The 18,290-nt window shown below is 31.7% G+C and overlaps 1 protein-coding gene across 11 annotated transcripts in view; it reads right to left on the bottom strand.

Moving 5' to 3' along the window:
• The window catches only part of LOC145288061 (RNA-binding protein FXR1-like), a 134,018-nt gene that overhangs the window by 60,372 nt on the left and 55,356 nt on the right, over positions 1–18,290 (bottom strand). For 6 of the 11 annotated variants that reach the window (XM_080136105.1, XM_080136104.1, XM_080136100.1 and 3 more), the window contains exons 6-8: positions 6,733–6,826; positions 2,943–3,059; positions 2,657–2,824 (exon numbers count right to left, since the gene is read on the bottom strand). In XM_080136105.1, the coding sequence (XP_079992231.1) occupies positions 2,657–2,824; positions 2,943–3,059; positions 6,733–6,826 (379 nt within the window). Of the gene's footprint in view, positions 1–2,656; positions 2,843–2,942; positions 3,060–6,732; positions 6,827–18,290 lie in introns of all 11 variants that reach the window. The other 5 variants (XM_080136098.1, XM_080136097.1, XM_080136102.1 and 2 more) reach the window with 1 other exon arrangement.

Raw genomic sequence — 18,290 nt, 5'->3', positions numbered from 1 at the left:
AAATGCTAGAATGACCTGTAATCGGGAATTATTTTACATTAAGTTCTAAAAGAATTTGTTTATCTTTCATTAAAGTTTTTCATGGCATTTCATACATAATTGCCTAAAAAGGTAGAATCACATTTTGGAGGGGTGGTCAGAAGGGGTTGAGTGGGGTTTTAAACAGGTGTTAATCTACAATAATACCAAAGAAATATTGCAATATATTCATTTTTAAATGGTCCTATGTTTAGATTTAAGTTTTTTATATATAAAGCACATTACAATTCAACTACGAGTTCTCCAACTTCTTTTCTGTTTATGGATACATGGCATTTTTAAGGAATTGCAGCATATTTATGCACATTTACTGCAGATTATTTGGAAACCATGAAAGTTTGGAGATTTTCAGTCATATATTCTGATTCCTTGTACAAAAATACACTTATATGGTAAATTTCATTGCTTAATCTTGTGTTTTAACAAAGATATAACAGTTTTACTGAAAAAGTAGTGTAAAAAAATGTGACGAAACGCATATGGTCTTAAAGAGGGGAAAATATTCAAACGTGTGAGGCACAAAAATAGTCATAACTTCCTTAATTTTAATCAGATTTTTAAAATTTAAAAAGATTCTTTCTTAGCTCATCAAGCTCTTTCTATGTATACCAATATTGAAATATTTTAAGCTATTTCAATTTTTTCATGTGTATTGCTACTAAAAGCTATATTAAACAAAGAACAATTGAACAAGGAAACTTAAACGAGACTAATAGCACATAAGACATTTACTTTACTAAATGCTTTGGATGGAATTGCATTCCCTTTTGATTTTTTGAAAAGATCAATTCTTTTAGATATGCTCTCTACCAAAGTTGAACACCGAAGAGATGCTATTCCATTCGCTTTGCACAGCTTTCCACAGTTTGTCATTGTTCCAGAAAGTTTTTCCAGCCAATGCACGAGATATTATGGACCAAATATTCTCAATTGGGTTTAAATCTGGGCTTTCACCTGGCCAAAACACCACATCAATTGAATTATCAGAAAAAACACTTTTTGTGACTTTAGCAGTGTGTACAGGGGCATTATCATGTTGAAAAATGTTCTGGGATATTCCTATCTTCTGGATACTTGGTAATAGTTCTGTTTCTAATATTCAAATGTATTCCTTTGCATTGATTGACTTCTCACATCTAATAAGTTCCCCAACTCCTGTTGCAGTAAAAGTTCCCTATACCATTATCCCTCCATTCCCATGTTTAACAGTCATTTTTATGCCATTTGTCGAAAATCTTTCTCGAATTCTTCGATTGTACCATTCGGGAGCATCACTAACAAGACAAAACCTTGATTCATCAAACCAGAAAACATTCCTGAACAAGTCTGTATCTTTGCCATAACATGAGAAAAATCTTTCTATCATTGATGTTCTAAGATAAAAATAGCTTCTTTGCACACCTTTTAGAAGATCCCATTTCTTTCATTTGTCTAGATATTGTAGAAAGAGAACTTCCAGCCCGTTTTGAATTCTTTGCTATGGTCAACATAAGTTTTCTTTCAATCCTTCAAAACAGTTAATTTAAGCATGTGGTCTTCCTTCAAAGTGGATGCTCTAGGGCGACCAGATCCAGATTTGCCTTTTACTAAGCATTCGACTTCGAACCTTTGACCAATTTGCTTCATTACAGTAGATGTTTTCACATTTTCTTTCCTTAAAAATCAAAAATCTGCTTCTAAGTCATTTTAGACTGCATTAATCCTGCAATTTGTTTTTTTTTATATCGTCGCCAAGATGTGGTCTTAACATTTTTAGGATTAATTTTTTCACTTATTATATGCTATAATAATGATCTGAAAAATAGAAATTTTCAGTTAAAATTAAAAATTCATGAAAAAATATTGAAAAAAAAATCGATTTCTTCCTTCTTTCACTCTTGGCCCATTTTTTTTTGCTCATGAGTATATATATATATATATAGTAACTTCCTGCAAGGGTGCCTGCGTGTGAATTTTTTGTGGCAAGAGTTACAATCTCCAACCACACCAAGACGGCATTGTTAAATATCAGTAGCAAGTGGATGTTTAAGACTACTAGAAACAATGCAGAGATAAGCGGAGGGCATGTACAGTGCCTAGAATTTCCATCTGGTACTAACCAGCTCAGCATTGCTTAATGTCAGTGATCTGACAAGAACCAGTTTGTCAATATAATTAGACTTATATATATATATATATATATATATATATGCAACACACACAAAGATACATGCTTAAAAATTAGTGCTTAACTGAAACTATATATTAAAGAGAATGTCAAACAAATTTCTGTCTAATTTTGAGAGGTTATTATTCAAGTTATTAAGAGTATTGACTTCATTTCTTCTCGAGTTTGATGTAATGCCATCCAATCTTTATCATCTTCAGTTTAACATCAGTTCTTTGTTTTTTTTTACGTTGACATGTGTTGAATGGCTTTTAGAAATTGACTTCATAACTAACCTACCTGATCAGGTCATTTATCACTTAAGCTTTTCATTATCACTTTGTTCCATGTTTTCCTTTATTTTCCCTTGTTAACCGACAGTCACATTAAATATTTTACATCTAATGCAAAAACTCATCTTTCAATAATATAGGCAATAGTTTGAAAACAAAATGTTAACCTGATACTAACCTCACCATAAACTTTAAACGTGCAAGATGACTCATCCAATTCGATTCCTGTTATGCCTTGAACCTTTCGAGCTTGCTGAATATTACTGCCATGCGTTCCTATTGACAAACCCATCAAGTCTTCTCGGACTGAAAACTCTTCCATATAACCAGATCGAATTTTTGCACTCTGTGATAAAGAGAAATGCTACGGTGGTGTGAAAATGCAATCAAAAAGAGCAAGCTTTAAAGAAGGAGTCAAATTCAAGTTTAACAACAAACATGAAAGCACCATATAAATGTGTTACCTGTAATTTCTTAACAGCCTCTTCTGTCCTTTGTTTCAACAAAACCTTTTGTCGCAGATTTCTCAAAAACATATCTCCCATCAAGGAAGCTTTTTTTATCACAGAAGAATTTGTTGACTGGAAAAGAAAAAAAAAAGAAAAGTAGAAAGAATATTTTAGGGTTGATTCTGTATCGAGAAACTATTGGGTGTTTTACTTATGAATGTAAACTTTGAAACATTTGAATATGCAAGAATGGTTTTGTATTTTTTCGTTTATTCAGACCATTGTTCTCATCTTATGATATTCACATGTTTCAGCCAATGTAAGCTTCGCCCATTTTTAAGCACATCTTCTTGAACTCTGGAATTTTGAGCAAATTACTCTGAATTAAATAAAGGGTTCTGTTCAAAATTCCAGATTTCAACAAGATGCACCTGAAGATCAGATGTTATATTGGTTGAAACATTGAGAATAGAATTATTTCAAAAATTTTAAAACCATGATAAAACAATGATATCCAGTAAATCACTAGATAACTACATTATGCATGACGAGGAAATAGCAATGTATGTTCAAATTGAAGTTTTTAATTAGCATCACATTTCAAGGTTTATTATGTTGTTGTACTCAATGTTGGTACCTGCAAGCTTTAAACAGTACCTCTTATTGAAACAGTTGTCTAAACAGTAAAAACACAAAAATTTAGTTTTTTCTCATTCGATCTGACGTGATATCTTTTCCATTAAAGGAAAGTGGTGAAACAATATTCTCTTAAATTACAAATTAAAAATGTTTGGTTCACAATCCTTACATGACCAAATATGGCAGAGTACTATTTCTGACAAAAAAAAAAAAAAAAAAAAAAAAAAATGAAAATATTGGGAAACCACTACTGGAATTCTTTTGGGGTTTTACATTACATCAACACCAAGTTCCTCTTTGATTAATTTAATACTATGTTAAGTCATAACTCAGGTAGCAGTTTCGTTTTCTCTTCCAATTTTTGGAAAATGTTCATGATGATCCTAGTTTTGTAATCTGCAAGGCAACACCATTCATCCGATAGGAATAACTTTCCAATATTTCATGCATAGAAGGATGAAACTATATAAAGTGAGAAAATTATGCCCATTTTGGGTCTTTGATCATTTCCAGCACTGTTTTTACCTCTGCAAATTTGTTACTATACATTTGAATAATCTGTCAAAATATGTCATGGTTTAATTTATAACCAATTTAATTTTGAGATATGTAGGTCAAAGAACAGGTGATGGTTATATTTAGTGATAACTTTGGTCCTGTTAATCTTAAACTCGTTACTTGGCTCATATGGTAACAAATTAAATCTTGTATGCTATGATCTTGAAATTTGTTTTGTTAGGGTTTAAAAATTGATGGAATTTCAACTTCCAATTTTTCTAAACTGGATATGTAAATCTGACGCAGTAATCAATGCAACATTTTAGTATGACCAAAAAGTTTGAGCTATCAACGTTTCCATGGAATAACTGAATGCAATATGATTAAGTAAGGCTCAGATGAGACTCTGGCCTCTCCTTGTATTTGCAGATGGAGGTACGCAGTTATAGTTTGTAATTCAGCTGTGTAGATGGAAGCATTATCAAATTTATTTATAGATGTTCATGAGAATGACTGTTGCCATCATTTCATCCAGTTTCTGAACAATCTGCATCAAAAATATAGTATATTTCTCAATTATTTAAATTTATTTTCAACCATTTCTTTTTAGTCTGATCAAGATCAGGTCTACATGCAGTTTGATCAACCATTATTTTGATCTTGCTTATTAATATAAGAATAAACATGGTTCATTGATTTCTACATATAAACTTTGCAAAGGTTTGTTTATTCTCAAACCTTCATTTTGTTTAGTTTGTAGGATTTGTGTGCCATAATAGATAGTCAAATTTTGGTCTGATGTGTTCCAGGGTTTGGTTTGCTGCACCCATAGTGGAATTTAGGGCAAACCGCTAGGCAAGTAGTTAAGTCTTATTCATTGCAGTATAAGTGACTTTATGATGGTTTGATATTGGGGGAAACTGTAGATTGCCCACTATTCACTGCATCATTCTAGATGCAATTGTGAATTTTCAGTTGCTACAACACCACTCGTATCAGCAGCTATTATACTCTTATAGTGGTCTTGATCTTATAACTAGTGTTGGGGCAATTAATTGAAATCTAGAAAAATCGGAACTTTTTAGAGTATCAGAATCAGAAAAACTTATGCCTATGTCAAAAGAGATTCTTTTAATTATTTTTCGCTTATTTTTGTTTGAAGCTTACTTTCCTTGCTGGTATGAATTCACATACCTCACAAGCATGGCCCATCCACATTGATTGCCGGCAGATTCCTTTGCACTCTTTATTCCAGCGATGAACACTTTGGAAGTGAGAATCTGAATTGTGCTCTAAATCTACTTTGACTGTTGATAGCCAGGTTTTAAGCTACCCACTCCTGTTTCTTCAGTTGGTGGGTATATTCAGCTACTAGTTGGTGAGCAAGCTCATTTGGTGGATAACAAAGGATGTACTCAAACCAGCGTAGTCTTCCTCTGATCAGTTGCTTTGATGGCTGGAATATTACACATGGAATGGCACCAAATGCTGCATTAGGAATCCTGTTGAAAGGATCACCTGAAGAATGTGACACAGACAGCAGAGGTCAAAAACTTTAAGCTAAGGAGATCCTCCTGATGTTACAGTAAAATAGTTTGAATAATGGCTTGGTAAATGCAGCATTTGGGAGAAAATTTGATCTTCTGGCAGGACGAAAATGTGCTTTTAAAGATGACAAAAACAGCCCACCCACACTTAAACAATTTGAATGTGAATCTTCTTTCCTGTGACTCATAACCGTGAAGGGCGAACCAAAGTAATTGAACTGTTCAACCTGTTCCAGAATTTTGCTGTTGAGTCAGTGAAGGAATGTTGGCTGAAAGGACCTTTGTTTGACTGTTTGACAGGAAAGGAGATTCTCATTCAAATTGGCTGAATATACCCACCAGTTAAAGAAACTGCATAGCTTAAAACCTGGCTACCAACAGTCAAAGTAGATCTGGAGTGCAATTCAGATTCTCAAATCCAAAGTATTCGTCACTGGAATCGGGAGTGGCTCACTCGGGCAAAGAAATCTGCCATCAACCAATGTGAATGGGGCACGTTTGTGAGAGATGAACTCACACCAGGTGAATGCCACCACAAGTACTAATATTTATTAATTTTGAACTAATAAAACTAATCTATATATCCCACAATGTGTTTTGACATTTGCAAAAATATATGCATATATTAGATTTTGACAATAATCCAGGAGAAAAAAAAAAAATAACTATGAACTAAAAATTTAAAGATTTCAAGAGAAGTGAAATCGGTAATTATATAAGAATCAGGCAAAAAATATCGGAATCGTCCATCACTAGTTATAAATTGCTTATTTTTAGCAGATAAGTTAATATACAGTCCTGAGCAAAGGTGGAACAGTGAAGAAAATAGTTAACTAACACTGTATTGTATGATTAATCGAGAACACAGACCTTCATTAAAAAAAAGTTTCTGTAAGAAATATTGTGTACAATAACAAATGTCTACTTTTTTATGGTTCTACAGAAAGTTATCTTAAAACCCATCAAGTTTTTTAAATTTTAAAACTATAAGAATTTTAACAATCTGAAAAAAAAAAAAAAATAGAAAAGTGATGAAAATTAAGAGTCAAAAGACAAATTAAAAAAAAAGTAAGAAAAATCATGTGCCATGAAAGTTAGATTGCTGAGAAGAAAATGCTTACCAAAACAACTAATGCATTATCATCTGAATTATACAAAACAACGGCAGCACCGCAGTGTTTCTTAAATTCTGCTAATGTTGTTTCTTCTCGGCATCTGAAATAGAAAATCATTGCAGATACAATTAACGCTGCTTTCTTTAAATTGAAATTCTCAAATCATGTTTACTAAGAATCATCATATACAGTTTAATGCTGGTTTTACATGCTGGCAGGTGTTGAATCATTTATAAAAGCTTTTTATAAAAATAAAAATTTCTAAATTCCATCTAATTGAATTAATAAGTTGATCAATTCGTGGAAAGGGAGTTGGATGCAATTCAATCTTCTGTGGTATGCATTGGGTTTACAAGTGCAGTGGAATTACTTAGTAGGTTGAGAAATGATAACCGGTTTATGCACAAGTCTTTTTTTTTTTTTTTTTTTTTTTTTTTTTTTTTTTTTTTTTTTTTTTTTTTTTTTTTTTTTTGTAAGACAATTAATTGCAGGGTTTCAAGAGTTCTTGTTTGGTAGAGATGGGAGGGGAGCATCACCACTCTAACCTAGGTTTAATGGCAGGTAAATAATTAGGTCTTTAAATACTAGCTTTTCAGCATGAAAAATATCAAAAGAATTTGGAAAGCTAACTGCTGCTGTAAAAAGCAAGAATGACCCAAAAACGGAGATTATTCTACATTAGATTTATGTCAAATCAATTTCCCCACACTAAATTATTTTTTTATGGCAAGACTTTTTTTTAGGATGTTCACGTATAATATTTTTTGAAAAATAAAACAATATTTTCTTAAATTGGTGCCTAGAAAATAATTTCTGATCAGAATTAAAGTTTAAAAGTAGAGTATTTGGATCTTAAACATAAAAAAATTTCTTGGAGAAGCCACTATTTTAAAGAACAATGAACTGGATTATCTATTTTGATAACCAATTTATTTGAAAAACACTTAAAAGTTTTGCACCCTCCCTCAACAAGATGAAAGGCTTCATCTTCACTAATTGTTTTCCAATTTTTGTGAAATTCCTCATGTGTTAACAGTTAGCAGTGTGTGCCGACAGAGCAATACAGTGCAAAAGAACAAAAACTAGAAACAAGTTGAGTAATAAGTAATCAAAACGTTCAAAATAATTTGGTAAAATCTTTAGGGGGGGGGGGGTAAAAAAATATTTTTTTACAAATTGATTAATTGACAGTAGAACCAAGTCAAAATCAAAAGACAGTGCATGTGTGGGGAGAAGGAAACAGGAAGTTACTCTTTGACAAAAAAAAAAGTCATTTAACTCCCTACTCCCTTCATGAAGTTTGTCTTCATGGCAAAATTAACATTGTCAGTTTTCAGAGAGAACTATCATAAGAGGAGAAAGGAAGGCAAGAACGGAGAAAGGAAAAGAGGGATAAAGCGAGAGAAAGGGGGAAAGATAAAATCCAACCAAATAGTAACAAAAAAAATAAAAGCTATTTGGCAAAATCATCCTTTTCTTATAAACAAAAGCAACATTATGACCAAAAGAGAACTTACATACATGGGAAGCTCTAGCGAATTAAGTGGAAATTCGCCTTTTCTGGATTAGAAACAAACAAGTGAAATTCTGCTAAATATGGAGAGCTTGTATCCGATCTACACAAAATAGACTGGACAACTTTCACCAATCTGTCAATAATTAACACTCAATAAAATTATGATAAAGCATTCATACATCTTTTTCCTAGATATAATCTGATCTCAGGATAACATCTACCTTCATCTACACAAAATCTAGACAACTAAACTACTATAGCAACCACTTCCAACATATAAGCTTATGTTCTTCCTAAGCAGAGATTTTACAATTCTCCAATTAGACCCAAGAAATAATGTTATTTTTAAGAAATCAACCATTAATGCTAAAAGACCAACAAGCTTTTATTAACAATGTTCACCATACACTTCAACACTAGAGCATAGCAACTACACCAGCAATAAGCTGAAATGTTCAGTTTGTCAACATTTAGTGATAAATTCCTCCTTTATTTCCAAACAGAATTGTCATACCTTACCTGTAATAACTCTAATCTTATAAATTAGATCTTTTTTCTCCCCGAATCTGTGGTAACTCCAAGATATATTACATCTTTTGTACAAAATGTCCAAATAGTGGATATATAGGCAAGACAAAATTACCTTTTAAACCTATTTACATCACATGCCAACATGTAAAACAATGTTAAAACAAATAGGATGGTGATATCGGATAAAACACACCCTACTCTCAAATAAACAGTTCAACCAAACAGGCCATACATTAGACATTTTCAAATGCATTCTAATAAACAAATTCCCATCCACACTTTAAATAAAAACAAAAAATGGATTTCAATACAAATCAGGTCCAAACTTTAGTTTGGAAATAAAATTTTCTTAGCTTTGAAGGAATTATTTACAAGATGGGTATATGTACGTTAACATAGAGAAAACCTTAACGATTCTCCTTGACATTTGATGGAACAATTTTATACTGATTAACTTGTACACAAACAAAGGAGTCGTTCATGAAATTAAAAATATTTAGTTTTTCATAAGGACATTTTCTATTTGACAAATATGAAGAAATTCATTTTTACCTGATAATCACTTCAAATTACAAAAGCATACAGGAGATATATATATAAATAAATTCGTAATCCTGTCTGTTTACCATTTGAACAATATATACAAAAGGTTCCCTACTTTAATTTATTTCTATATATAGTACTATTCTTGCAAACTAGATACAATAAAGAGATTATCTTATTTGCATATTACATCAAGAAACGTCGATTTTATTAAATAGCGGTATCTTAATGTTTCTAGCGAGAGAATTGTCATAAGTGTTCTATTTAACAGTTATTTAATAAATTTTAAACAATAATTATATTGATAACATATTTAATTTATTTGGAATTATTCTAACATCGATCTTTTTTAAATCTTTGTTTTAGAGTTATTTGCCCATTCAGAACATAAACAAAAAATAAAAATTATCACTTAATAAAATAATTTGGTAATCTCAAATTTCTAGCTTGAAAAAATTCTGAGTAAATAAAAAAATGTTTGGCTTTTTTTTTTTTTTTTTTTTAAATAAAAGAAAAAAAAAAAAAAAAAAAAATGAAAACTGAAGAAAAGATTTCGTGTTTGTTTTTATTATTCTATAAACGGCTATACAGAAATCGGTAATTTTTTACGATGTGATCCACCTAAAAAAATAAAGATCTACTTTTTTTTTGGCCTAATACGTTTAAATAGCCTTTATAAATATGAAAGAAATTTTGAAAAGAAAATTAACATTTTAGAGTGGTGGATCACTTTTCCATATTAATTTAACGTAAAATGAGCACTCACATTTTGGTCACCAAGACATGTCACCAAGACATGTCATTTTGGTCACCGAGACATGTCACCTCTAGCATCTTTTCAAGCTTGGCGATCATGAACATGAAAATACAATTTGCTTTTTTTTTTTGGTGGTAGTGGAGGAATTACATTTAAAACATAAAATAACGATAAATTTAATTTTTATGAGACCTCTGTACATTCACCTAACAATTTCATAAACAAAACGAACCCCAAAATATGACAAATTACATGGTGGGTGGGTGGGTGGGGGGGGGGGACATTACAATGACGAAAAATTTAATTTAATTGTTTTTGGAATTAATTTTTGGTAGATCTTCGATTTTGGTTTTCTTTACTCTTGTCTCCCAATTTTATGTCTAAAATTTTAATCACATGATTACGGTGTAGCGTCAATAAAATAAACCATTTGTACAAGTACCGTTTATGGATTTAGCTGAATACGATATTAAAAAATCTCTTTATTGATACTTATGCATTTATGTTACCGAGCTGGCAGGCGTATTGTAACTATTTTGTACTTTCACCTAACAATTTAATAAACAAAAAGATATAGTAAAACTTGAAAATACTATTTAAAAAAATAACTAACATTTCACCACATTATTTTACATATATTTTTCAAAGGACCGTTTGAATATATTGATTTATATTTAAAATGTGTATTTCTAAAAAAAAAAAAAAAAAAAAAAAAAAAAAAAAAAAAGGACTAAAAAATAATGAGCAATGTAGGTAGAAAAGTAACTTTTGTTGCTTGTTATGGATTTAGCTGAATACGATATTAAAAATCACTTTGTTGGTACTTAGGCACTTATGTTACTGGGCTTTTTGTTTATTAAATTGTTAGGTGAAAGTACAGAATAGTTACAATATGGCTGCCAGCCCTGTAACATAAATGCATAAGTATCAATAAAGTGATTTTTAACATCGTATTCAGCTAAATCCATAACAAGCGATATTTAAATGAATAGTTTATTTTATTGACGCTACACCGTAATCACGTGATTAAAATTTTAGATGAAAAATTGGGACAAAAGTAAAGAGTTCCTCATTTTTTTTTTAGAGGTTCGGCCTACTTGGCTAATTTTTTTATTTTTGCGATCGCACAGGCATTCGCTGTTATTTTTATTGAAACAAAAGTTGTAATTCATTTTTAAGTATTTTTTTTTTTGGGGGGGGGGGTCTTTCCAGTGCTCAATATCCAGAGATTAGTTTCTTCTCTTTGTATCCTTTCTGCCGAAATATCTGGTGGAGAGGGTATCACATTTCTTTTTTATGACGTTTTTATCAGTTCTTTTATTTTGTGGAATTGTTGTGGGGGTATCCACGTTGGCCATAATGAAAATGATTAGTATAGCAGGTGTGTTCCAAACGGAACTTCATGTCAACTGAGACAACACTGGGTACACATACTAGTATATATATATATATATATATATATATATATATATATATATATATATTAGGATTTTGGAAGTTTCAATAATGCTACATATAGAAAGTTGTAAAATAATGTCAATAATCACCACAAGAAATATTTTTCTTCAAAATTTTATATTTATTTGAGCATTCCACTTTAAATACTGAATAAATCGCGATACTTATCACAATATCGGTGTTAAGGGAAATATGTGCGGCTTAAATAAAATCCGTGTTTTAACAAAAAATGAAATCATACAAGACACTTAATAATAAATATTTTTACGTTTACTATATCAATTTTTTCATAAATTAAATGAAAATATTTAAATTACAAAGAAATAAAAATACTATAATAATTTAATATACAAATATCTATTTACATATAACGTTTCATTAATAGGTTAATATTACACTATTCACCGGTCGAAGTTACTTCCCCTTGGCAATTGTTATTCACCTCGTGGTTTTGTTTACGCATTTAATTATAACGAATATCTCTTGTTTTTTTTTTCCAATTAAACAAAAAACATTCTTTAACTATTAAAGAATATAACATTTTTTCAATATTTTGATTTGTTTATATGTTTAAAGTTAGTGTTTAATCATTAAAAAGCTTGTTTACTTCCCCCGGCAATTGTTCTTCGTCTCGTGTTTTTTTTTTTTACGCGTTTTATTATAACGATTATCTCTGTTTTTTCCAATTAAACAAAAAAACATTCTTTACCTATTAAAGAATATAACATTTTTTCAATATTTTGATTTGTTTATATGTTTAAAGTTAGTGTTTAATCATTAAAAAGCTTGTTTACTTCCCCCGGCAATTGTTCTTCGTCTCGTGTTTTTTTTTTTTACGCGTTTTATTATAACGATTATCTCTGTTTTTTCCAATTAAACAAAAAAACATTCTTTAACTATTAAAGAATATAACATTCTTTACCTATTAAAGAATATAACATTCTTTAACTATTAAAGAATATAACATTTTTTAACTATTAAAGAATATAACATTCTTTAACTATTAAAGAATATAACATTCTTTAACTATTAAAGAATATAACATTCTTTAACTATTAAAGAATATAACATTTTTAAATATTAAAGAATATAACATTTTTCAATATTTTGATTTGTTTATATTTTTAAAGTCAGTGTATAATCATTAAAAAGCTTTTTTACGTGCTGAACTCCAAAAGAATTCTACTTTTAAGGTAAGTGTAAACAAAACATTACTTTTTAAGATTAATGTATTTCTTTCAAATTTATTAATTTATTTAATATATTTTTGCATTTTAATTTTTACGAATACATTTTTTTTTAGGTGCCTTATTTAAAATGCCCAGAAAATCTGCAATTTCAGCAACTCGCAGTAAAAATGTTATGAAATTTGGAGGTCCACCTGCACCATTAAATAAAACGGAGCCTCCAATTTACCGACAAGTTATTCAGTATTGTTACTATTTAATGAATACTTATCCTCACCTTCCAAATTTTGCTATTAATAAATTAATAACAAAGGATGTAATGGATATATGGAAGGCAGTTAATCCACGTTTACCTCTGTTAACAGAACTGACTGTTTTAAAGAAGGTGAATATATTACGTTTCGAGAAAGCCAAACAAATAAATCGAAGATCTCTCCCTGCTTCGAAAGTGAGAAATTTGACGGAAAAACTGGATTTATTATTTGACATTTAATCCTGTTGTTGCGAATTACCTGTTCTACCTTGTGAGGATTATCGAGTAAAATGCAACAAAGAAAATTGCTGCAGTAAGCACATTATTTGCACTTGCCCTTTTCAAAAAAAGGTAAAGTTATTTTCTATTTTTGTTTTGAAATGTCTTTCTGAGTCAACCTTATATCGAAATTTATTTCCAAATATTATTTAAATATTTAAACAAATTTTTCCTCTTTAATTTTCATGCATATTTTCATGTTAATCTGTTTAGTTATATTAAAATATAATATAAATATAATCTAATTTTTCAGGTTCCAGCTGAGGATCGGGAATATGTAAAGGATCAGAGGTGCAAAATAGGGCCTAAGGGTACTTTTCAACTTGGTCCCATTGATAAATGTGCTATTAAGAAAAGTAAAAAGGAACAAAAAAGATTAAGAAAAAAATTACCAACACCAACAGCTTCAACATCAAATCTCCAGGATACTGTTTCTGTTCCTTCCTCCTCATCTTTCCCAAGTGAAGAACTAGAAGAATATTTCCAGCCACAAACGGATGAAAAAGGGCCTTATAGCCTTACTAAATTTCCCCGATATGCCCTTGAATTAGTCAGAGGGGACATATCTTCTAATGTTGGAGCCAGCCTGGCTAATGCTTTGCTTTTGGATTTGAAGGCTATGGGTCTTCTGATACATAATATTAATATAAAAAATATTATTATTGATAAATGCAAAATTGACAGAGCAAAAGCCAAAGTGAAAGAAACAGCTCAACAAAAGCATGAAGAAAGTGTGGGGAACCTCATCTGTATTGGAGTTGATGGGAGACTTGATAAGGACACGTTAAAATATAAAGAAGTTGTTGATGAAAATGGACTAAAGTCTGTGAAAAAAACTAAGAGCCCCGAACGGCATTTGACTTTTACAAAGGAGACACCATCTGAAAGTCATTACCTGACTCATAGAATTTTACCTAAAACTGGTGCAACAGGTGCTGTTCATGCAGATCAAGTGCTGGATGTTCTAAAGGAATTCAATAGTGAGAGCTCAATAAAGGCCATCCTTGTTGATAATACTAATGCCAACACAGGTTGTGAAGGTGGACTGGTATCAATTTTAGAAAAGAAATTAAAAAAAAATCTACATACAATTGGTTGCTCTTTGCATCAAAATGAACTGCCCTTCAGAGCCCTTTTTAAAAACCTAGATGGCTGTGCAAAAGGCCCTACAACCTTCAGTGGCTTCCTGGGGAAATTATGCTCAAATGATTATCATGATTTACCCCAAATAGCATTTTCCTCCATTAGCAGTCCTCTGGATTCAATTGTAAAAATTGATCAAATAAATGATCTCAGCTGTGATCAAAGACTTTTGTTTGAATACACAGTAGGCATTTCTAGAGGTCAAGTTGACCCTAGATATGCTTCCTGGAAAATTGGCCCTTTAAACCAAGCAAGGTGGTTAACTTTGGCCATCAGGCTCATGTGTTTATGGACTCGTGGCACATACCCACAAAGACTCACAACAAAACTGCAGAGTCTTGTAAATTTTGTTGTAAATGTGTATGCCACTTACTGGTTTGAAATTAAAAGATATAATAAATTACACAACCAGCAAGTGAACATTTTTAATATGATCCAGAGGATTAAAAAGCAGCCTGGTGAAATCCAAAAGATCACATTAAGAAACATTCAATGGAATGCATTTTGTTTACTGCCCGAAAACTTTTTATATTCCATGCTCAAATCTGAGGAAGTTGAAGTAAGAGAAGAGGCTTTAAAAAAGAATTCTGGCCATTAGGTAAGTAAATATTTAGTTATATCACTGATTTAATTATTTATTTTAATCTATAGAATCATTTTATCTATTTTCATCATAATTATTAAAGCAGTGAAGATTAGAATTTTTTAATAATTCAATTATTTAATTTTTATATTCTTTCAGGAATGCAGAACCAACCGGGAAACGATTGAAAAGAATCCAGATTATAAATTTTGATGCCACTCATTGGACAGGGTTAATAAATTTAACTTCATGTGGAATTTATGAACCAGCAATGACGGAGGAATTTTCTGATTCCGAACTTCGTAATTGTTTAATAAATGGAACTAAAGTGGATTTGCCAGATTTGCCTTCACATTCTCAGGGTGTGGAACGGGCAGTCAAATTAACAACAGAAGCTCCACTGAGTGTTTATGGTTCTGAGACAAGGCATAAACAAATAATAGGAAAATTATTGAGTCAAAAGTTGAGACCGTCATTTTTGTCGAAAGGCTCATATATAGAGCAGTTTGACTATTTACTAAGCTTTATCAAAATAGTGTTTGTTTATCCTTATTTGTTTGTATGTTATATTTTCACTTGTAAAAGTAAATTAATTTTTAACCTATTCAAATATTACAGGTTAATTCATTATGTTAAATGGCAGTTAAAACAAATACTGAAAATGGGGGGGGGGGTAGATTTTCAATTTCAAGATTATCATTTTGTTTTTATTCATATCATTTTTATATAATAAAAGGACATTTTGTGATGTAAATAATAAAATTATTTGTGATGTAAATAGTAAAATTATTTGTTTTTTCACACAATAATTCAAGCGAAATTATGCAGAAAACAAGAATTTTCTGTATTTCGTTGTTTAGGATCTTTGATGCCAAATGCTCAAAAAACCGCTGAAGCATTTGATCTAATTTTTTGTATGAGTACTTAATATAGTAATATACAACTTTCGGTTTATACCTCTTTTTAAAATTTAAAAAAAATTGAAAAATCGACCTACCCTAATTATATATATATATATATATATATATATATATATACACACACACACACACACACACACATATATACACACACACACACACACACACCCCGTGCCAGAATTATATGCCAATCGATATTTTTGTTCTAACTCCGATAGTTTTCAACAAAAATTTGTGAAATTTAGCACCTTATATGGCAACACTAACACAAGCGCTGATCTAAAATTTTAAGCTAATCTGCACAGTAACAAATAATTGGCAGCCATTTTGGTGATTTGCATTTTTTTTTTCAGCGTGCCAACTTTATAGGCAAACCAATGCTAAAATATGGTGAAGTGCTAAAAGATCGAAACATTGATTATTCTAGAAATTTGAAAATTGGGAACAACACCAATAAAGAACTTCAATATGGTTTCATAGTACAATCAATATCTTATATAATTGCCATTTTTATTGACAAGAGCAAAAAGCCTTTGGTCCATTGAAGATGTCAAACTTTCGATTTCATCTGATGAAATGTCTTTGGCAACAGTCAGAATAGCATTCCAGAGGTCATCCTTGGAGTTGTACTGCCTTTCTCTGGAGAAAATATTTTGTTTCCAGATGCTCCACAGATTTTCGATGGGATCTAAATCTAGAGAATAGGCTGGCCATCACATTTTCCCATGTCTAGTGAAAACTCTCCAAATGTGACCCAATGGGGACCGAGCGATGCCGAGTGACCTTGCTAGTCGACACGAATTCGCACGGCTGAATTCTAATGATGATGGTGGTTTGATGTTGTTTCAAACAAATGTCCATGCGATTTTGTCAGAAAGAGAAAAAACAAATTGTTTTATCTCATTGTCGTTATATATCTGTTAACGAAAGGGTTGTCCTTAAAACCTCTGTTGAGCGATATGAAGAGACTCAGATATCTTAGCTGACAGCTTGGGGTGGTGGTCGGGGGTGAGAGTTGCCGCCGAGCATTATTCGACCGGGGTGACTAATCACCCCTGAGTAGAAACACCCGAGAGCAAATAGGGGGTTAACAATTGGGTAGAGATAAGTTCGAGAGGACGAGTAGAAATTTATAGGATAAAAAAAAAAAAAAAAAAAAAAAAAAAAAAGAGGGAGAGGAAAAGAAAAAGAAAGAATAACTTCAAAAAGGCAGAGGGAGGAATTACTGATTTAATAAAAACAAGACACTTGGCTAATCGGGGTCTTCTTTTCACTATGGCAGCTGATCCCTTCCCGTGGACTGACTGTACATCAAGAACGGAGAACTTGGTAAAGGAAAGAAAACTGCCAGCCCCCTAAGTTGCATGACTAGGCCAGTGGGTAACTTATTTGTAAAGTCAAAGACAATGTTTTGTTAAGAAAAACCAATTAAGTTTTGACTTTCTTTTTTTTAATTGAAAACGCTGTTGTGAATGCAATATATTTCTCCAATAGCTCAGGTGACGTTTGGAAGCTGATTTGAAAGCGGAACCGGAGAGCGACCGACAACTATGACGAAGCCGAATTCGACCACTAGACGAAACACGGTGACGCCACAAGTATCGGCTACAGGTGCATCTCAACCACGAGCCTATGCACCTGAGCTGTCCTGTAGGGGTTACACAAATATTCAGTGGCTATCCTTGCAAAATGAGAGTTCATTATCATGCATGAATACCATCTTTTTACAGAACGCCACATTCTTGTGTTAGGGTTTCAAGTGCTTCTTAATGAAGGAAATGTAGAGTTTGGCAGTAATTTTCACTCCATCTGCAACTGAATGGTCCTACCAGCTCATTGCCAATGATTGCAGCCCAGAACATCACACCACACCTTGTTGACGCCCGATTCTTTGGGGACGTAGACCCTCATTATGGTACCATCCTCCCCTCCACTCATCGGGTCCATCAAGGGTCGTTTTGCACTCATCAATGAACAAAACACTTTGAAAATTCACCTTCATGTGATCTCTTGCCTATTCCATCCTCTTTTTCTTGTGGATATCCTTCCATTGAGGGCGAACCTCTGACTTTCCAAATTTTGCAATCGTCCTCAGGATAAGGTAATGAATTGATTTGGGCACATCAGAAACACCAGCTTTCTCACAAACTTGTTTGCTAGTTTCAAGTGGGTTACGGCGAACTTCTCTTGATCTTGCTTATTGTTCGACGTGACATGATTTATGAATTTTCCGTTTATCAAAATGTCCGTTGCAAAGTTAAGGGTTAGTACAATATTTTTTTATTGCACGATAATCACGGTGTAATTCTTTAATAATTTTTAAGGTGGAAATCTTATTATGGAGCCTTTGAACAATTTTAGACTTCTCAGCTTGACTTAAATCACCTTTACATC

The sequence above is a fragment of the Euprymna scolopes genome, chromosome 11 (assembly GCF_053919585.1).
Source record: "Euprymna scolopes isolate OS-2025 chromosome 11, ASM5391958v1, whole genome shotgun sequence".
NCBI classification, from domain to species: Eukaryota; Metazoa; Mollusca; class Cephalopoda; order Sepiida; family Sepiolidae; genus Euprymna; species Euprymna scolopes.
The sequence above is the reverse complement of the archived record's forward strand: the minus strand, read 5'-3'. Positions and strand labels throughout refer to the sequence as shown.